A 20,655-nucleotide genomic window follows, 5' to 3' on the forward strand; every position below is an offset into this window, starting at 1 on the left:
ATTAAAAAAGTTAACTGTTTAAATTAAAATTACATCTGTTAACCAGTTAACTGACTAAAGGGAGAGGGGCTGGGGTCACTCTGGCCGGGGGCTAACAGTTAAGATCGGTTAATCGGTAAGCATTAGGCTTACTGTTAACATTTTACGTCCCTGGTATGGCCACAGTCATGGCACTAGCCCTGAACTGTTGAGGTGGATTCAGGTGCTCCATGGATCTCTGGAAATTCAGCTCTTCCCTCTAGGTTAGAGGTGGGGAACCTACGGCCCATGGGCCGAATTCAGGCCACTGCTTAATTTCATCTGGTCCGCAGCAAGTCTCCACGCTGCGGGCCGGAAGCTGGAGCTGTGAGCACCGGCTCGCACTACTGTGGGGGGGAAGCTAGGGTTGCCAGCCATTAAAAGTCTGGTCGGCTCCACGCAGCTCCCGGAAGTGGATGGCATATCCCTGCAGCCCCTCAGGGCAGGGGAAATCAGGGAAGCTCTGCGTGATGCCTCTAGCGCTGGCTTCGCAGCTCCCATTGACCAGAAACTGCGGCCAGTGGGAGCTGTGGGTCGGTGCCTGCAGGCACCTTGCAGAGCTGCCTCTCCGTGCCTCCGTCTAGGGGCTGGACATGTCGGCCACTTCCAGGAGCAGCACAGAGCCAGGGCAGGCAGGGAGCCTGAGTTAACCACTCTGTGTCACCAACCAGAAGCCACCTGAGGTAAGTGCCGCCTGGCCAGAACCCGCATCCCCTGCCCCAGGTTGGAACCCTCTCCTGCACCCCAACTCCCTCCCAGACCCTGCACCCCCACCTGCACCCCAACGCCCTCCTCCAGGTCAGAACCCCCTTCTGCACCCTAACTCCTGCTCAGATCCCACACCCCAACTGCCTGCCCCAGCCCTGAGCCTCCTCTCATACCCTGAATCCCTCATTTCTGGCCCCACCCCGGAGCCTAGGGGAAGCCCCAAGCTTATGTGCCCCCTCGTGGGGGCTGTGTGGCCTGCAACTGATTTTTTTTTTTTTTTTTTTTTTTTTTTTTTTTTCTTGTGCGTCAATGGCCCCTGATAGAGAAAAGGTTCCCCACTCCTGCTCTAGGCTGAGATCCACTTCTGGGTGCCTCCCCTTGCTGCAGGATGCTCTGGGACTGGGCAGCAGCCCCAGAGGTTCCTGCAGCTGGAGGTGAATTGTGGAGTTGGGTCCCATCTTGGCGCGGCTGGAGAGGGACAGGACTTGTCCACCCCGGACAGCTGCTCGGGTGCAGGGAGAGATCAGATCCACCTCTGGGAGCCTGCGACCCCTCCACCCCAATCCTCTTTTGGGTCGGGACCCCCACAGTTACAACACCATGAAATTTCAGATTTAAACATCTGAAAACGTGAAATTTACCAATTTTTAAATCCTATGGCTGTGAAATTAACCATAATGGACCATAGATTTGGTGGGGTCTTAACTATGAGGAAAATGAAAAGCATTCTTTCTCCAAAGTAACTTTTCATACACCAGCTCCTCTTCGTGATTCTACCTTGGATGTCATTGGGCTTCATTGAGTTTGTTGATGGCTTTTGCATCTCATGCTCACTGTAACACAAATTTAGTTTACTACCTTCAAATACAGTGAAATATAGGGCATGACCTTTAACTTGGCTGCTTTTTTTAACTCTGATCTACAGAAGTCAAGTTTGAGGAAAACTGGCTTGATAATTTAAACTGTGAATACTTAAGTTCAGCAAGATGAAAGTCTTACTTACTTTGACTCAAAATTAAGTGCGTGCCGTGTCTGTTAGTGTGTGGCAAGTTGGGGGGTTAAATCTATGGTGCTTTGGCCTGCTGTTTGGCCCTTGCTACCATGCACTAAAAATTCTATAGTGCACTTTGACATACTGCTCCTTCAAAGCATTAACAGACAGTGTAGACAAGCCCTAATGTGATTTAGAATATTGCATAGTAGCAACACCAGATTAGCTTTCCCTATATCAACGTGTGTGTACCACTCTCATTAAATCTCAGTCCTTTCTCTTTAGCCTGTATGGAACCCAATCCTTTAATATAATCATTTTAGCTACTGTCCTGTATTTATGTATTTAATAGGTTGTGCAATGCTGAGTTGTGCAGAATTACTAATATTTAATTGGTTATCTTTGTGTATGTTGGCTGCTTTTTTAACAGATACTTCAGTGCTTTGAATGTCTCCCAAGTTAATACAGGTCCCTCAAGGATTTCTGCACACAAATGCAGCTGGCCAACTCAAATCCTTTGAGTGAAATAAGTAATGTTTAGCTATAGCATCAGTTGATGTTATTTTGAGTGCTGTCTGGGCTCATGGTGTAGTGAAAACTTAGAGAAAGATATGTCACTGCCCAGAAGGGCTTGAAATCTAAACTAGACAAACTCTAAAAGAGAAATCCAAACATGTTACTTTTTATCTCTGGGAGGACTTTGGTTTGTCTTCTGACTTGACATATGATATGTTTGGTTCCATCTTATTTTTAATACTTGTGTTTTTCTGCTCCTATTTGAACTTTTTGAGAAAAGATTTAGAAAACTCTTGTCTAAAATAATTAGATGCTATCTTGTTAGTGTGACATGACACCTACTGTCCACCTACAAAGTGGTTGCACTTAGGACTTAAAGATCAAAGAAATATTGGGATAAAACAGCCCATAAAACAAAACATTTCTTTGTACTGTGACAATACTCATGTCTGCTTTGCAATTGTTTAATCTTGTGTTTCAGGTGCGATACCTAGATGAAGAGAGACCATTTGCAATTGAACAGGTTACAGGAATGCTTTTGGCCAAGCTTAAAGAGACTTCAGAAAGCGCACTAAAAAAACCAGTGGCAGACTGTGTGATTTCAGTAAGTTGTGATATATTACCCATAAGCAGAACTCTGGTAAATTGTATGTAAACAGTACATTTTAATAGTGTGTGAATTGGAAAAGAGCCAGGTGAGGTGCTGCCAGAAACCACCCAGAACAAAATAAAACTAAATATATGCTGAAAAGCACAAAATATATTCTTAATATCTGATACCTATTCACCAAAAAAAACAACAAGCAGATCTTGTGTAGAGGTTTTATACTCCATGGGGTTAAAAGCCAAAATTTGCTTGATGACTTTGTGGTGTTCCTCAGACAACTTTGGTACAGCAGTAGGCTTCCTAACACATGCTACAGAATTTCTCCTGGCCTATAGCTAGATCTTAGACCTACTGTACAAGAAGTGTAGACCAGATATGCAGAAACTTTGTGATTTTGAGGTGTCCCCCCCCCCCCCCCCCCGACAGTTTTCCTGAAATGTGAGAGCTATACCTAACTTGTGTTTTTCTACACAATCTCTCAGTTCTTTTTGCTTGTGGAACCACAATGTAAAAAAAATAGTTTTCATAGCACATTTGGATGCCAATGTAATATGTACCATACAAATAAGACAGACTCTGCCGCAAAGAGCTTCTAATTTAAAAAAATAAAACAACTTTGGTTGTGCCTTTGTGTGTGTGTCTGTGTGTGTGTGTGTGTGATATTTTTATCTTAGCTTCATTCTTTCTGCCTCCCTTCTGTTCTTCATTCTGATACACTCTTCAACCCCTCCGGAGTTAAGATTGAGCTGTAGCTTCCTGTAATAAGGAACCTCAGTCTTTGGAATTATTTTATATTTTTGTTTTAGTTTAGATAGCTTATGCTTTTGGGGTCAGACATGTCTTGGTTTTGTTTAGAAAGTGAGCCAAAATTTTACTGTGCTATATAAATGTTTAAATATTTTCTCTGTTAACAAAAAGTTAGTTTAACTATTTACTAAGATCTAAACCTTGTTTCTTGAAATCTTACGCTATCTGGGATTTTGTTAGTGTTAAATATATTAAATGTAGTTTGTGTTTAGAAACACTTGTGCATCTTGCATCCGGACTTTCACTGATTCTGTAAATCTTGACAATGCAGGATATGTATTTGTCTTAACAACAAACAATGTCAACAACAATCCCCAACCACAGATCAAAAACATCGCACAACCATAATACCAGTTTGGATAATTGGAACTTCTTTTTAAAAGATCTAGCAATTTTAATCAGTCTGTATTAACTAAATATGATTGGCATCTTAAATTTCCACAGTAGTCAAATTTGTGGAATTGTTTTGTTCTTCTTCGAGTGCTTGCTCATATCCATTCCATTAGGTGTGTGCGCGCCGCGTGCACGATCGTCGGAAGATTTTCTACCCTAGCAACACCGGCGGGTCGGCTGTGGAGCCCCCTAGAGTGGCGCCTTCATGGCGCTGAATATATACCCCAGCTGACCCGGCGCCCCCTCAGTTCCTTCTTACCGCCCCTGACGGTCGTTGGAACTGTGGAGCGCTGCTTAGCTGTTCTCCACTCTCCCTAGCTTAGTTTGTTGTATCACAGTTATAGTTATAGTTCTAGTGTTTATAGTTAAATAGTTAAATAGTTTAAAAGTTGTTCTAGTTGTTCTAAGTAGTTCAGGGGATTAAGGGGGTCGTCTCCCCCTTTCTCCCCCGGCCGCGGGGCCGGGCTCATGCCCAACGCTCCCGGCTTCAAGCAGTGTGCCTCCTGCGCTAAGCCTATGCCCACGAGCGACCCGCACGACTCCTGTCTGAAGTGCCTGGGAGAGTCCCATCAAACAGATAAGTGCAAGATCTGTAAGGCCTTCAGACCAAGGACCAAGAAGGAGCGGGACTTTCGGCTCCGGCAACTCCTGATGGAGGCGGCACTTAGTCCGGACGCTCCATCTACAAGTCAGGCCCCGGCACCTAGCACCTCGGTGCGCAGTGCCCCGGCGGCACCGGCTATGACGACCACGCGAGTGGCGTCAGACAAGCCTCCCCGGCACCGGACCTCGTCGGCACCGCAAGCAGTGCCTCGGCGCCGGTCATCATCCCCGGGGCATAAAAAAGCCCATAAGACGGGGACATCCGTGCCGAAGACGCCGGCTCCCCCAGTGCCGGGGGTAGAGCCGCGTCCGCCGGTGGAGCACCGGAAACAGGTGCCTCCAGCACTGTCGACTCCGGTGCCGAGGCCGTTGAGTCCGGTGCAGATAGCGTCTCCACCGAGACCGGCGGTGATACAGTGCCTCCCGTCGACGCGAGAGACTTAATAGCTCTCACGGAGCCGGCACCGCCTCAACCACCGGCACCGACTGCACCGTTGACTCGCCCGGTCCAGTCGAGGGGGAAACCTGCCTTGATGCGCCCTCCATCGCAAGGGCTGGAACCTTGGCACCGATCCAGGTCCCGAAGCAGGTCCCCACGCCGCTCGCAGTCCCGGCACCGAATATCGCCTCGGCACCGGTCGTACTCGCGGCCAAGATCTTCTTCGCGGCACCGCTCTACGTCTCGGCACCGCTATGATCGTCGGCACCGATCAACGTCGAGACGTAGTTCTCGGCACCGCTACGGTCGACGCTCGACGTCGAGAGGCCGCTCCCGGCACCGGGCATACTCCAGGTCCTCGTCGAGGTCCAGATCCGACTCCCGGCACCGACGAGGTCATCGGCACCGGTCGCGGTCCCGGCACCGATCGCCGGCACCGCGTAGAGATAGATCATCTCCGGACCGGCACCGTGCGGCACCGCAGCCAATGGGAATCGTCTCGACGCTCTCCGCACCGTCGTGGCCATCGAGATCGGTGTCCCACTCCTCGGAGGACCTCTCGAGATCGGCATACCCCCCTCAGGGGCAAGCCGAGGAACAGGACTTGGGACATTGGCAGGACACAGGGGACCATTCTCATGGCCCATCTCACTGGTCGTTTTGGACCCCGTGGGCGTACCATCAGGCGCAAGGGGCTCCAATTGCTTCGACCTCTCGCTCCGGTCACTCCATCAGAGGGGCCCCGGAGTCCACCATTTCTCGGCCTCCGCCAGGGGGCATGGAGGCTTCTGGGTCCGCACCACCTGACGCCCTGGACCCAGGCACAGGTGATGCTCCAGCCCAGGAACAGGGAGACCAGGACCAGCCCTTGGATCCTGTTCCACCGGAGGCATCTTCCTCTTCTTCTCCGGATGAGGCAGTGGCGGGCACATCGTGCACAGGCCCACCTCCAATAGATCTTCGGGCTCACCAGGATCTTCTGCGCAGGATGGCCCGTAATATGGACCTGCAGGTGGAGGAGATAGTGGAGGTGCACGACCCGATCGTGAATATCCTCGGAGCGGATGCCCCATCGAGGGTGGCGTTACCCCTGATCCGCACGATTCAAACGAATGCGGATACGATATGGCAAACTCCTGCCTCTATCCCACCCCCAGCGAGAGGGGTGGAAAGGAAATACTTTGTCCCGTCTAAGGACTACGGGTACTTGTATACCCACCCCCAACCGTGTTCACTGGTGGTGGAATCAGTGAACGCACGAGAGCGCCACGGCCAGCAGGCTGCAGCGCCTAAATCAAAAGAGGCTAAGCGGCTCGATTTGTTTGGCCGTAAGGTTTACTCAGCCGGAGGGCTGCAACTTAGAGCGGCGAACCAACAGGCGCTACTGAGCCGCTACAATTTTAACTCCTGGAACTCTATGGGGAAGTTTAAGGAGTTGATTCCCCAGGAGTCCAGGGAAGAGTTTGGAGCCATGGTAGAGGAGGGCAAGAAGGTGGCTCGGACCTCCTTGCAGGCCTCCTTGGACATAGCAGACTCAGCTGCGAGGACCCTGGCTTCGGGTATCGCTATGCGCAGGATCTCCTGGCTTCAGGTTTCGGGTTTGCCTCCGGAGCTGCAGCAAACCCTACAGGATCTGCCCTTTGAGGGACATGGATTGTTCTCGGACAAGACGGACTCTCGCCTGCAGAGCCTCAAGGACTCGAGAACAATCATGCGCTCCCTGGGGATGCATGTTGTGGGCCCTCAGCGCAGACCATTTAGGCCGCAGCCTCAGCACTTCTACCCCCCCCCGCCTCGTCAGAGACAGGACTCGACCCGGAGGCGAGGGCGAGGTGGTAGAAGAAGGTGGACCGGCCCTCAACCCGGCTAAAACCAAGGGCCACCTAGACCACCTTCAGGCCCCAGGCAGAACTTTTGAAGGTGCGGTCGAGGACGGCGCCCCAGTCATCCCCCCAGGATCCAGCCCCCTCCTTCCGGGATCGCCTCTCCCACTTCCACCGTGCTTGGTCCCTTATAACTTCGGACCGCTGGGTCCTCCGCACGGTGGAGAAGGGATACGCTATCCAGTTTTCTTCTATCCCCCCCTCCCACCCCCCTTCCCCGTCCCTCTTCAGGGACCCTTCTCACGAGCAACTTCTTATACAGGAGGTTTCTACGCTCCTGGCCATGGGGGCCATAGAGGAGGTTCCGATAGAGTTAAGGGGCAGGGGATTTTATTCCCGTTACTTCCTGATCCCCAAGTCCAAAGGAGGTCTGCGGCCCATCTTGGACTTGCGCGGACTCAACAAATTCGTAGTAAAGTTGAAGTTCCGCATGATCTCTTTGGGGGCTCTTCCCTCGATCCTGGAGACTGGTTCGCCGCCCTCGACATGAAAGACGCATACTTTCACATCTCAATTTACCCACCTCACAGACGCTTCCTGCGATTCGTGGTAAACACGGTGCACTACCAATTTGCAGTCCTTCCTTTCGGCCTATCCTCGGCCCCAAGGGTGTTCACGAAATGTATGGCTGTCGTGGCAGCGTACCTTCGTCGGCAGGAGATACAGGTGTTCCCGTACCTAGACGACTGGCTGGTACGCGGTCGCACCAAAGAGCAAGTTCAAGCTCACGTCCACAGAATAGTGCACACATTCAACGAGTTGGGCATCCTACTCAACAAGGACAAATCCACTCTAGAACCTACCCAGAGAATAGATTTCATCGGCGCAGTTCTAGACTCCAGACGTGCACAAGCCATCCTGCCAGACAACCGCTTCGGCACCATCACGAGCCTCATTCAAGATCTACAGGCCTTCCCAACTACCACGGTGAGGTCGTGCCTTACCCTGCTGGGTCACATGGCTTCCTGCACGTACGTAACCAGGCATGCCAGACTTCGGCTTCGCCCACTCCAGACCTGGGTGTCATCAATATACCGTCCACATCGGGACAGCCTGAACATGGTGGTCACGGTCCCGAACTCGGTCCTGACCTCCCTCACCTGGTGGCTAGATCACAATGTGGTCTGCGAAGGGATGCCATTTCACGCCCCACAACCCTCTCTGCATCTGGTCACAGACGCTTCATCTCTGGGTTGGGGCGCCCATCTCAACGAACACCATACCCAGGGCCTGTGGACTGCATCCCAGTTAGCCCTGCACATCAATGTTCGGGAGCTGATGGCGGTGCGCCTGGCGTGCCAGGCATTTCTCAATCTCCTACGTGGCCGTTGTGTGTTAGTTCTCATCGACAACACCACGGCCATGTTTTACATCAACAAGCAAGGAGGAGCACGTTCGTCAATTCTATGCCAAGAGGCCATTCGCCTGTGGGACTTCTGCATCGCCCACTCAATCCATCTCACGGCATCGTTCCTCCCTGGAGTCCAGAACACTCTAGCGGACCGACTCAGCAGGTCCTTCCAGACGCACGAGTGGTCTATCCGTCCGGACATCATACATTCCATCTTCCGGAGGTGGGGGTTTCCCCAGATAGACCTGTTTGCATCTCGAGACAACAGGAAGTGCCACGTGTTCTGCTCCCTACAAGGTCGAGCTCCGGGCTCCCTCTCGGATGCGTTTCTCCTTCCCTGGAAAGACCACCTGTTTTATGCCTTCCCTCCGTTTCCTCTGGTCCACAAGGTACTGCTCAAATTGCGCAGAGACCAGGCACAGGTAATTCTGATCGCTCCAGCGTGGCCGAGACAACATTGGTACACCACACTGTTGGAACTCTCGGTTCAAACACCGATCCCGCTTCCATTATGTCCGGATCTCATTTCTCAGGACCACGGTCGGCTGCGTCACCCCGACCTGCAATCACTCCACCTCACGGCGTGGCTGCTCCATGGTTCACCCAGGCAGAGCGGCAATGCTCGCACTCTGTCCAACAGATTCTGCTGAGCAGTAGGAAGCCCTCAACACGGACTACGTACCTGGCCAAGTGGAAACGGTTCTCATGTTGGTGCGAACAACGAGCCACGCCCCCGTTGCAGGCACCTATTCCTCTCATATTGGAATATCTCCTCTCCCTAAAACAGCAGGGGTTGGCGATATCTTCAATTAGAGTTCACCTGGCTGCTATATCAGCCTTTCACCCAGGGGAATTCACGTCCTCGGTATTCTCTAACCCGATGGTCGTTAGATTCCTCAAGGGCTTAGACCGGACGTACCCACAACAGCGTCAGCCCGTCCCGACGTGGGACCTTAATCTGGTTCTCTCCAGACTGACATGTCCTCCATTTGAACCACTAGCCACCTGTTCACTTTTGTATCTATCCTGGAAGACAGCCTTCCTCGTAGCCATTACCTCAGCAAGGCGCGTTTCTGAACTCAGGGCGCTTACATCCGAGCCCCCTTATACAGTTTTCCATAAGGATAAAGTGCAGCTTCGTCCACATCCTGCCTTTCTCCCTAAGGTGGTTTCTCCATTTCATATCAACCAGGACATATTTCTCCCGGTCTTTCATCCTAAACCACATGCCACTCGCCAGGATCAACGTTTGCATTCCCTGGACGTACAAAGGGCCCTGGCCTTCTATATTGACCGCACAAAGCACTTTAGAAAGACGACGCAACTCTTCGTTGCAGTGGCCGACCGAATGAAAGGCTCACAGGTCTCCTCACAACGCCTATCCTCCTGGATTACGTCTTGCATCTGGACTTGCTATGACCTGGCAGGCGTCTCAGCACCGCACCTCACTGCTCACTCCACGAGGGCCCAAGCCTCCTCGACTGCTTTCCTGGCACATGTTCCGATACAGGACATTTGTAGAGCGGCGGTTTGGTCATCAGTCCACACGTTTACAGCTCACTATGCACTAGTGCAGCAGTCCAGAGATGATGCTGCATTCGGGTCAGCGGTTTTGCACACAGCAATGTCTCACTCCGACCCCACCACCTAAGTTGGGCTTGGGAGTCACCTAATGGAATGGATATGAGCAAGCACTCGAAGAAGAAAAGACGGTTACTCACCGTTGTAACTGTTGTTCTTCGAGATGTGTTGCTCATATCCATTCCAAACCCGCCCCCCGTCCCCACTGTCGGAGTAGCCGGCAAGAAGGAACTGAGGGGGCGCCGGGTCGGCTGGGGTATATATTCAGCGCCATGAAGGCGCCACTCTAGGGGGCTCCACAGCCGACCCGCCGGTGTTGCTAGGGTAGAAAATCTTCCGACGATCGTGCACGCGGCGCGCACACACCTAATGGAATGGATATGAGCAACACATCTCGAAGAACAACAGTTACAACGGTGAGTAACCGTCTTTTTTATGGCTATGTTAACTTTTAAAGTGAGCATAGGATTTTGTGTGTCATGAGATTTGTATAATGGAGTACAATCTTTGTTTGAAAACAGGTCCCTAGTTTCTTCACTGATGCTGAGAGAAGGTCTGTAATAGCAGCTGCGCAGGTTGCAGGTTTAAACTGTCTGAGGCTGATGAATGAAACTACAGCAGGTAAATATGATACTTGCTAGAAGCAGACCAGGAATAAGTTACACAGTTTTTAAACAGTCTCTTAAACTTGGAAGATTGGATTCTGACTAATCATTACATAACCAATTGCATGTTAGAAATCTATAAAGTAACCTACAAAATATTGATAGTTTAGCTGTATGCTTTTCTTTTCTGAAAGTCCAGTTAAAATACAACATCTGTTCTCCATTTTAATAATAATAATAATTAATAAAAAAGTCTTTGGAAGGTGAGGGGTGTGGGTGGGGTGATTATTATTATTATTATTTATTATTATTTAATCATTAAAACCAGGACTGCCACATTCCAAGCACCATGCCACAGAGTGCTTTATGTGTATGGTTTGAGACCAGATAGCTCGTCTTAGTAGTATTTAGTTTCAGGGAGATGGATGTGCTGCAGAAAAGATTTACCACCACCACCCCCCACCACACACACACACGTCAATCAGATAGTTATTTTGTCACAAGCTAATATTTAAGAAATGAAGGAAAGATTCAAGTCTGGGGGCAAATAGTTCCTACAAATTAAATAAAATACAAGAAAAATTCATCTAGAAGCCATAATCTTTATTCAATCCTGTAGGCAGACGCTTAGTCAAATTGGACTCTGGGGGGCCTCAAGTGAGAGCAGATTTTTACTGAGCATACTTAGAAATGACTTGGATTCTATAACTTCCCACAATCCCCAAATCAAGCCAACAGTACTAGTCTGCATGCCAGAGTGTGACCATATCCTGTTTCAAACTTCATCTGGTTTTGGTGAAGTCCTACTAATGTATGGCTTAAATATATATATTACAATAGGGAGTCACATTTTTCATTCATATTTGAAAACAAGAATAATATAAATTGTGTTGAAATGTTGACTACAGTAGTCATGACTGCCCATGCCTTTATTAATAGACCATTAATTCTAAAATTTCATCATGAAAGATAAATAAGGAATAGTAATCTGAAAAGAAGTTGTGGAAAATTAATTGTTACCAGTTTAGTCCCTCCAGTGATTTTTGGGAATAAAAGAATATTCAGATCTGTTTCTTCTCTATCAACAATGATGTAATGTCTCCCTCTACACTCCAAATTTGTTAGTGTACTTTTGAATTCCTTGGCTCCCCTGGCAACTGGATCCATTATCCTTAATTAACAGGTGCAATAACATGTGCATCTCTTGGTTATGATATGGACATTTTGTCAGTCTTGACATCTGACAAAATGCTTAACTCATAGTCATTATGAAGTCTCCATCCAAATCAGATTTTTTTCTCTCCCTCAAATTTAGGTACATATCTTTCTCCCCTTCTTTTCTAGCCTGTCTCAGCCTAGAGTCCAATTACAGCATTGGCACAAACACCATTTGTATGAGTAATTTGCTCATTCCAGTTGTCCATTGCTGTATTACGAATTCTTCAACCAATCTGAGAGCCGTGATTGATTACAGCAGAAGGTGGATCAAATTCTCATTTGCCAAAAGAAGGGTGGCTGTGATGAAATGCTTCTGTTGTAGGAGAGTCAAAGTAGAGTACATTGTGTGGGACCCAGGTGGAGCAATTTAAATCACAGTGACTTTTCTAGAGTGAGGAGCTCGTGGCAGGGAGCTTGGCTGGAGCACTCCTTCCCCACCCTCTCGTGGGGGTGGCCCATGCCCCGCCACGCCCTCCTGGACGTTCTTCCACACCCTGCTGGGGGGCGTGCCCCGCAGTTTGGGGACCACTGTCCATGGCATGTCTTTTTTCGAGTGATGTTTCGGTGGGTGCTCCATTTCAGGTGTCAGTGCATGCCTGAGACAGAATTTTAGCAGCAGTGCCTGTCTGGGTTGCACATGCATAATCCCTGTTCTACGGTGCTGTTGGCGCCATATCCAGCGCAAATGACCTGACCCCCTCAGTTCCTTCTCAGAATGGATCGCCTGGTGCATTCACCTCTGCTACCAACAAAACAATTTACAACTTCCACCGGGGATCAGAACTCATTCAGCCAGATCTATAGCAATCTCAGTAGCCTTTCTAAACAGTGTACCACTCATAGACATATACAGAGTAGCTACCTGGGCCTCTGAACATATATTCATAAAGCATTACGCAATTTACCGGACCTTAGGCTCTGATACACTCCTAGGCCTAACAGCACTATCTTCAATCACTCAGAAAACTCTGAAGCCCCTTCTGTGCACAGAGGGGGCACTGCTCTACAGTCAAGTGGAGCACTCACAGGGACATCACTTGAAGAAGAAAAGGTTATTACCTGATACAGTAACTGAGGTTCTTCAAGATGTGTCCCCCCAGGGGTGCTTCACTACCCAGCCTCCTCCCCTCTACTTTGGAATTCACACTATGTACTCTACAGTAAAGAAGGAACTGATGGGGTCAGGTCACATGTGCCAGCTGAGTTGCCAACGGCGCTGTGAGGCGGAGATGGCGCATGTGTGACCCAGATGGGCACTGCTGCTGAAATTCTCTGATCAGCGGCACAGAGATGCACAAACACTTGAAATAGAGCACCCACAGGGGGACACATCTCGAAGAATCTCAGTTACTGCACCAGGTGAGTAACCTTCTCTTACCTTTGTCACTTTAGAACAAAATCATTCGATGTTAACAAAGTGAAAATTTGTGTAGACTTTCAATATACATTATCGCAAGTGAATTTTTGTACAGTTCTAATTTTCTTTAAAGGAGCCTTAAGTAGGCTTTTTAAAAAAAAAAAAAAAAACACAAACTTAAATTATTTTCAATTGCTTGAGACGTGTGGTTTTTTTTTTTTTTTTTTTTTTATACAGTTGCACTAGCTTATGGAATTTATAAGCAAGATCTACCAGCCTTGGAGGAGAAACCAAGAAATATAGTCTTTGTAGATATGGGCCATTCTGCATACCAAGTTTCAGTTTGTGCTTTTAACAAAGGAAAACTGAAGGTAAGTTTATTTTTACTACATTGTTGCACCAGAGGCAATGCTCTTAATTGGGACAATGCTCAGGAAACCAGTGGAGTGCATTTCGGAATGGTTAAATGTCGTGCCTGGTGTGGGCAAACCTGTTTGTACTAAATACCATATATACTCGTTCATAAGCCGAATTTTTTTAGTGAAAAAGGGAAGCACCAGAGACAGGGGTCGGCTTATGAACGGGTTTAGAGAGGGAGAGGTGGGACACAGACCCTCCCCCCAACAGAGGGAGCAAGGAGAGGCAGCACAGCCAGCAGAACCAGAAGGGAAGAGGTGGGGCCAGAGTCTCTCCACTTCTGGCCACACTGCTCTCCCCCCAGCCTCTGAAGCAGCTGCAGCCCCAGGGCTGGCAGGCTGCAGCCGCTTGGCCCTGCCCCCCAGAGCAGGCTGTGGCCGAGCTGCCCGGGCACCAGCCAGGCCAGAGCCTCCTCTGGCCCTCCCCATCGGCCCGCCAGCGGCTTATCCTGATGGCCCGGGAGCCAAAGTTTGCTGACCCCTGAATTATAGAGTCGGCTTATGAATGGGTCATAAAGATTTTCCATTTTTACTTATTGATCTTGGGGTGGTAGTGGCTTAATTCTTTTTTATCCTAGACAATGTTTGTCTTCAGTAACAAAACACAGTGGCTACAAAAGTTGTGCGAAAAATTAAAGTGCTCTATGGTCTCAGTTCTTTTTAGATAAATGCCCTAGGCGTGCTGTGCTCTGAACAAGGATATGCATACCCAATGGAAAACTTAAGCAAGAAAGAGAATTAGCAGATTTTACTTTCTCAATGGAATGGCATATTTTTACATAGGGAGATTGCAGCATGACAGGATAAAGATCCCAGTTCTTCCTTCTGTATGTCCAGAACTTCTCAGTTCTATGTGCCCGTAAGCTTCACAGAGTGGAAGGGAACATTATGGAAAATGCTGATTTGGCAGAAAGTAGAGGATCAGTATATACATTTGACACATTTTACTTCTATGCAGATCTTGGCTACTGCTTTTGACCCTTTTTTGGGTGGCAGAAACTTTGACGAGGCTTTAGTAGATTACTTCTGTGGGGAATTCAGGACAAAATATAAACTGAACGTGAAAGAGAATGCTCGGGCACTGCTGCGCTTGTATCAGGAAAGTGAAAAACTGAAGAAACTTATGAGTGCAAACGCTTCTGACCTCCCACTCAACATTGAGTGCTTCATGGATGACCTTGATGTCTCCAGTAAGATGAACAGGTACAGTACTGCATGTTACACTAACTCCAACCAGAATATGGTGGTTTTAGTTGTGCCTGTAACACACTATTTCTTCTTCTACAGAGCTCAGTTTGAACAGTTATGTTCTCCTCTCCTAGCTAAAGTGGAACCTCCTCTAAGAACAGTAATGGATCAAGCTAGTAAGTAGAAGTTAATTCAGGGTACTATGTTTTGTTATCTGGCTCAAAAGAAAAACCGCTGAACCTTTTTAAATACCATAAAAAGTTAAAAGATGCAAAGCTAAGCAATGAAAAGTTAAATGTCAGTTAAGGTCGTCAAGGCAAGCTTAATTTGCCCCCCTTGCCATGTGTGCAATAGACAATATGGTCTATACTTATGTGATTACATAACTTTTTCTTTAATGGGATTTTTGATTCAAATATGGCACACATTAGTATGTATCTCTGATTTATTGAGCACCATTCATCCTGAACAATGAATGTGGTGGGGTTATGAGGAAAAAAAATGGAATATAATCATGGAGTTAAGGAGTATCATGCTTGCACTATGGATACAACTGACCAAGAAACCTTAATTCTTGTGTTTTCTAATTTTAAGTGTTTGACTTTGCAACCTTTACATTTCTTTTAGCATAGCTTTTTATATGTAACTTACTTCCTATTTTTCCTTTAATAAAAAAAAGATTACATGATTCTGAAATAACCCTCTGCATGAGTCATCAGAAGTGTTTGAAGAGTTGCAGTAGCTGCTTCACAACAGTGCTTAGTGGGACTGGGGAGCGTGGTCAGTGCAGATGGAATTATGAGAATTTAGGAGCAAAGCCTGCAGTGTAAGCCCTGCAGCATATGTGAAAACTTCCTTTTTGGGGGACTAAATAAATCTAGACGGATTTTCAGAGACAGAAAAAGGCCACTCTCTGATCTACCCCTTAAACATATTCACAATTTTTCCTTCCCTTTACTTTTAATATCTTTTGTAAGCTGACATAATAAAATGTGACTAGATAAATAAATCAAAAATGAGGAGGGAGAAGAGAGCCTGAAAGCTAAAATACATTTTATAATGGCTGACAGTTGCCTGAGAGCATGTTAGTCATGCCCATATGACCCAAATCCAGCACTGCAACTTTGACCTGAAACCACAAATGCAGATTGTTCATCATGTTTCTTTTGAGTGTTTGTGGTTTTTTATTTCTGTATTGCAGCCTAAAAAAGAATCAATTTCACCCAAGAAACCCTATAATTAGATTCATCTTCAAGTGATTGTCCACATGGATTCTACTTCTAGCACACGTACCCATGCGCACAAGATCAAATTCTCTTGGCCAGCTGCATCCATTGGGGCTGCAGCTACCCTTGGATGCCTTCTCTCACGTACCTTTCCCACCCTTCAAACCTGAGGGCTTAAAGAACGGGGCAGGCACAACTGTTCCTTCTTACTGCCATGGCAGTGAGACAGAACCCCTACAGTGGCTTCATCTCTATGCACTGTCTGACTTTCTGTGTGTGTTTAGTTTTTTCCTCCTTTATACCCGTTGTCTTTAAAAACAAACAAAACCCACAACACTTTTATTAATTTTGGGGATTTCTCCTGTTACTATGGCTGAAACAAAATCACCAGTGTTTAAAACTTGTTCCTTCCTGTCATGTGGCTATTCTGCTCAATGACAGGCATTTGAAGTACCTTTGTTTGTTTTTGTTTTGTTTTGTTTTTGCCTTGAAGAGGGGTACATCCCTGATAGGTGTTTAATCTGTATCTCCTTCTCTTCTGTGCCATCTTGGAGGAGAGATGTCTGTTTTTAAATTCTCTCTTCAGGAGTGCACTGTATGAAAGCCTCTTCAGAACTAGAGGGGGAAAGGGCCTACTAAGCCAGAACAGGCTTCTTCAGCTAGCACTCTTGTGAGTTGAAACTCAGGTTGGACCTCATTGAATGCCAGCCTACATCACCTTCCCCAGGACCTAATAAAATGAGTCCTAGATCTTGTCAGACTGCTGATCCACAATAGTTTAACCCAGACAGGTCCCTTGGATGCCTTGGCAATATTTGATTATATTATAAATTCAGTACCCATCTAAAACTTCTCTTCGTACCAACATCTGTGCCAGTGATTCTGGCACTGATCTCTGTGTTGCAGATGCTCCTCGCAACAACAGAGCAGTAAGGCAGTTTGGGGCCTCAGGCAGGGGTAAGCACAAAACAGGCCTCCTGGCCCAATGTGGGGAGGCAGCCACCCCAGGGGTGAGCTGGTAGGGGGTATAGGGACTCAGGCCCACCCTATTCCTAGTCCAGGGCCCTAACAGTGGCAGAGTGGTCTGTCACTGGGTCAGCAGGGATCCGCCCGCAACACACTGACCTAGTATCCGGCCACGACCCAACCAAAGAGTTGTCTAGTTTCCCTTGGCTACTTCCTACCTCCCCGGGGTTTGGTACCTATGTGCTGTAGGTATCCTCCATCTCCCCAGGGTCGGTGGTCAGTGGTAGCCCCAACCACTTGTTGGCACCTCGGCTGGCCTGCGGCCCTGGGAGCTGTGGCCAATTCTCAAGTGGTAACCCCAGCATCACCTCGGTGTCTCGGTCAGGTGGAAGCCCTGGAAGCTTTGGTCAGTCCTCAGGCGGCAGCCCCAGGAGGTCCTCCTCCTCGACGTCCAGTCCTCAGGCGGCAGCGGGGGAGAAGCATCTATCTCCCTGGGCTACTCCAGCCCAACTGAGCTGCAGGGCAGCCTGCATTTTGTACTTCTGCTTCCTGTCCCGCCCCAGAGCTTCCAGCATGGCGGGCGTGGCTTTCCTGGCTCTGCAGCCGCCTGGTCTGTTGCCACCTCACTACAGCCATGAATTTGTAGGGTCCTACTTACCTTACAGTAACTATATGGTTCTTTTAAGATGTTGTGCTCATGGAATCTATGACCCTCCTATTTCACTGCTGCTATGGAATCCTATACCATCTGGCTTCTGCATTGGGGGAACAACTATGGGATGGTTAGGACCCCTGTGCACTTTATGGCTTGCGGGGAGGGGAGGGAAGTGGGTGAGAGAGTAGCCACACTTAGGCACAGTCCCAGTGGACACTGTTGGTCAAAATAATCTGATTTTATGCGTGCATAGGCACATGTACAGTAGAAGTGGAATCCATGTGGACAGCCATCTCAAAGGACCACAGTCACTAAGATAAGTAACTTTTTTTTATTCTTGATTTTTGCACTTGCACCTGATTTTTGTCTGAAACTCCCATAGACTAAAGGAGGGGCAAGGATTTGTTTGACAGTATAAGTCATTGCAATTTAATATAAAATTCTCATTGCACAGTGTTGGCCATTGACCTATCTTCACTGGTTCTTGTAGTGTCTAGATCAGGGGTCGGCAACCTTTCAGAAGTGGTGTGCCGAGTCTTCATTTATTCACTCTAATTTAAGGTTTCGCGTGCCAGTAATACATTTTAACATTTTTTGAAGGTCTCTTTCTATAAGTCTATAATATATAACTAAACTATTGTTGTATGTAAAGTAAATAAGGTTTTTAAAATGTTTAAGAAGCTTCATTTAAAATTAAATTAAAATGCAGAGCCCCCCGGACCGGTGGCCAGGACCTGGGCAGTGTGAGTGCCACTGAAAATCAGCTCGCGTGCCGTCTTCGGCATGCGTGCCATAGGTTACCTACCCCTGGTCTAGATATTCAGTTTGATTTTAAGAACCCCTTGAGTCAAGAGTGAGAATCCCAGGTATGTGATCTCTAGCTATATGCCAAAAAAAAAAAAAAGTCAGCTTTGGGTAATTCGAAGCTAACTTTTTTAACTTATGGCCTGAACTGTGTCTTTTCTAGAACTACAGCGTGAAGACATAAGCAGTATAGAAATTGTAGGTGGAGCCACTAGAATCCCAGCAGTGAAGGAACAAATAACTAGGTTCTTCGGTAAAGATATAAGCACTACGTTGAATGCAGATGAAGCTGTCGCAAGAGGTTGCGCATTACAGGTATGGCCGTTAAGATTCTAGTCTGTTATTTCTAGTCTGCTGGAAATTGTTCACTAACCGAAAGTCAAAGAATGCTGCAGCTTAAACAAAATGTCCCTCATCTCAGGATTTAAGGTCTTCATACTAAGTATTCGTTCTTTCTTGCACTGTCATCTTCACTAATCATTTAAACATTTGTTGTAGTTGTCACGTTTGGTAGTAATTATGAGAGTAATGATGGGAAGGATGGTCTTGTGGTTAAAGTACAGGAGTGAAAGTCAAAATATCTGGGTTCTCTTCCTAGTTCTGTCACAGACCTTTTGCACTAATGTGGGTAAGTCACTTCCTTCATCTGTAAAATAGGGGTGTTTACCTCTTATAGTGGCTTTGAAGCTTAATTCAATCTGTTTTAAAAACTCATTGAGATCCCTGGCTGGCAGTCACTATAAGCTAAGTGTTACTATAATTAAACTTAAAATGACACTCTAGAGCCTCTCTTCATCAGTTTAACTAAGAAGATAATCCTTAATGAAAGTGACTTAAAATTGCCCCAATGTTAGTATGTGTAGTTCATTTTAAAAACATTTTACATTCTGAGATAATCATGGCCAACATGTTAGCTTTATAGAAGAGTAACCATGCTAAATTCAAGTAAATATGTTTCTTCACTAAACTCTATGCATAATCAAAATTTGGTTTCTCTTCCAGTGTGCAATTCTCTCCCCAGCATTTAAAGTGCGTGAGTTTTCGATCACCGATGTTATTCCTTATTCAATAACTCTAAGATGGAAGTCCTCTTATGAGGAAGGAACTGGGTAAGTTTACTTTGAACGTAAAACTACACAAAAAGATTTGATGGTGTGGGAAGATCAAACCTGCAAAACCATAAAATAGCTCATCTAGTCTACCTCTTATACTGTATTGTCATTTAATCATTTTGCCTCAGGAAGTTGGAGTCACATACCATTTTACTATCAGTTATTTTCAGTCACCAGATTTCACATTGTTCTGATTTGTTTACCATAACTTCGTTAAAATTAACCTTGTATACATTAAAAAGCTTTCTACATAGAGATGCATGTAAAATGTAGTATTGTCGAGTTGGTGGTTGAGCTTATAGCTCTCATTCTGTCTTCAAACTTCAATTAAGTTAGAGAATGCAAAATAAGTTTCCAGAGCCAAAGCAAATGCATATTAAATGTTTCATTTAGTTACTAGATTTGCATGGATGTTCACAGCTAACATAACAGGGTTTAATATAACTTGATTCATAGTCATTCTATAAACTGTTACTTGTATTTACTTGAACACTTTTTCTGTTTCTCTAGAGAATGTGAAGTTTTCAGTAAGAACCATGCTGCTCCATTTTCAAAAGTTATTACTTTCCACAAGAAGGAACCTTTTGATCTGGAAGCATATTATACCCATCCAAACGAAATACCTTATCCTGAACCCAGAATAGGTGAGAACAGATCATAGAAAATATATTTTAAATAATCTTGTGTACACCTTTTAAAAAAAAAAAAAAGATTCATTCATTTAAAATGGTTTATATAAATCACTGAGCCAAATGTCTTGGCATAGAATCATAGAAATGAAGAGCTGGAGGGAACCTCCGTGTCAAGTCCAGACCCCCTCACTGAGGCAGGACCAAGTAAACCTAGTTCTGTCCAACCTGTATTTAAAAACAGTCAGTGATGGGGATTCCACACCTCCCCTGGAAGCCGATTCCAGAAGCTAACTACCCTTATAGTTAGTAAGTTTTTCCTAATATCTAACTTAAATCTCCTTTGCTGCAATTTAAATCTATTATTTCCTGTCCTATCCTCGCTGGACGTGGGGAACAATTGAGTCTCATCCTCTTTATAACAGCCCCTAATATATTTGAAGATTGTTGTCAGGTCCGTCCTCAGTGCTCTTTCCTCAAGAGTAAACCTGACCAGCTTTATAAACTTTTCTTCATGGGACAGGTTTTCTAAACCCTTTTATCATTTTTTGTTGCTCTCCTTTGGACTCTGTCCAATATGTC

General features: G+C 46.6%; 1 protein-coding gene across 2 annotated transcripts in view; it reads left to right on the forward strand.

Moving 5' to 3' along the window:
- HSPA4L (heat shock protein family A (Hsp70) member 4 like) overlaps window positions 1-20,655 on the forward strand; it is a 60,760-nt gene that overhangs the window by 9,586 nt on the left and 30,519 nt on the right. For both annotated transcript variants that reach the window (XM_054028996.1, XM_054028997.1), the window contains exons 4-11: window positions 2,715-2,837; window positions 10,419-10,518; window positions 13,315-13,448; window positions 14,452-14,696; window positions 14,781-14,857; window positions 18,496-18,647; window positions 19,335-19,441; window positions 19,955-20,088. In XM_054028996.1, coding sequence (XP_053884971.1) covers window positions 2,715-2,837; window positions 10,419-10,518; window positions 13,315-13,448; window positions 14,452-14,696; window positions 14,781-14,857; window positions 18,496-18,647; window positions 19,335-19,441; window positions 19,955-20,088 — 1,072 coding nt within the window. The remainder of the gene's footprint in view (window positions 1-2,714; window positions 2,838-10,418; window positions 10,519-13,314; window positions 13,449-14,451; window positions 14,697-14,780; window positions 14,858-18,495; window positions 18,648-19,334; window positions 19,442-19,954; window positions 20,089-20,655) is intronic.

Source organism: Malaclemys terrapin, chromosome 5 (genome assembly GCF_027887155.1).
Source record: "Malaclemys terrapin pileata isolate rMalTer1 chromosome 5, rMalTer1.hap1, whole genome shotgun sequence".
NCBI lineage: Eukaryota > Metazoa > Chordata > Testudines > Emydidae > Malaclemys > Malaclemys terrapin.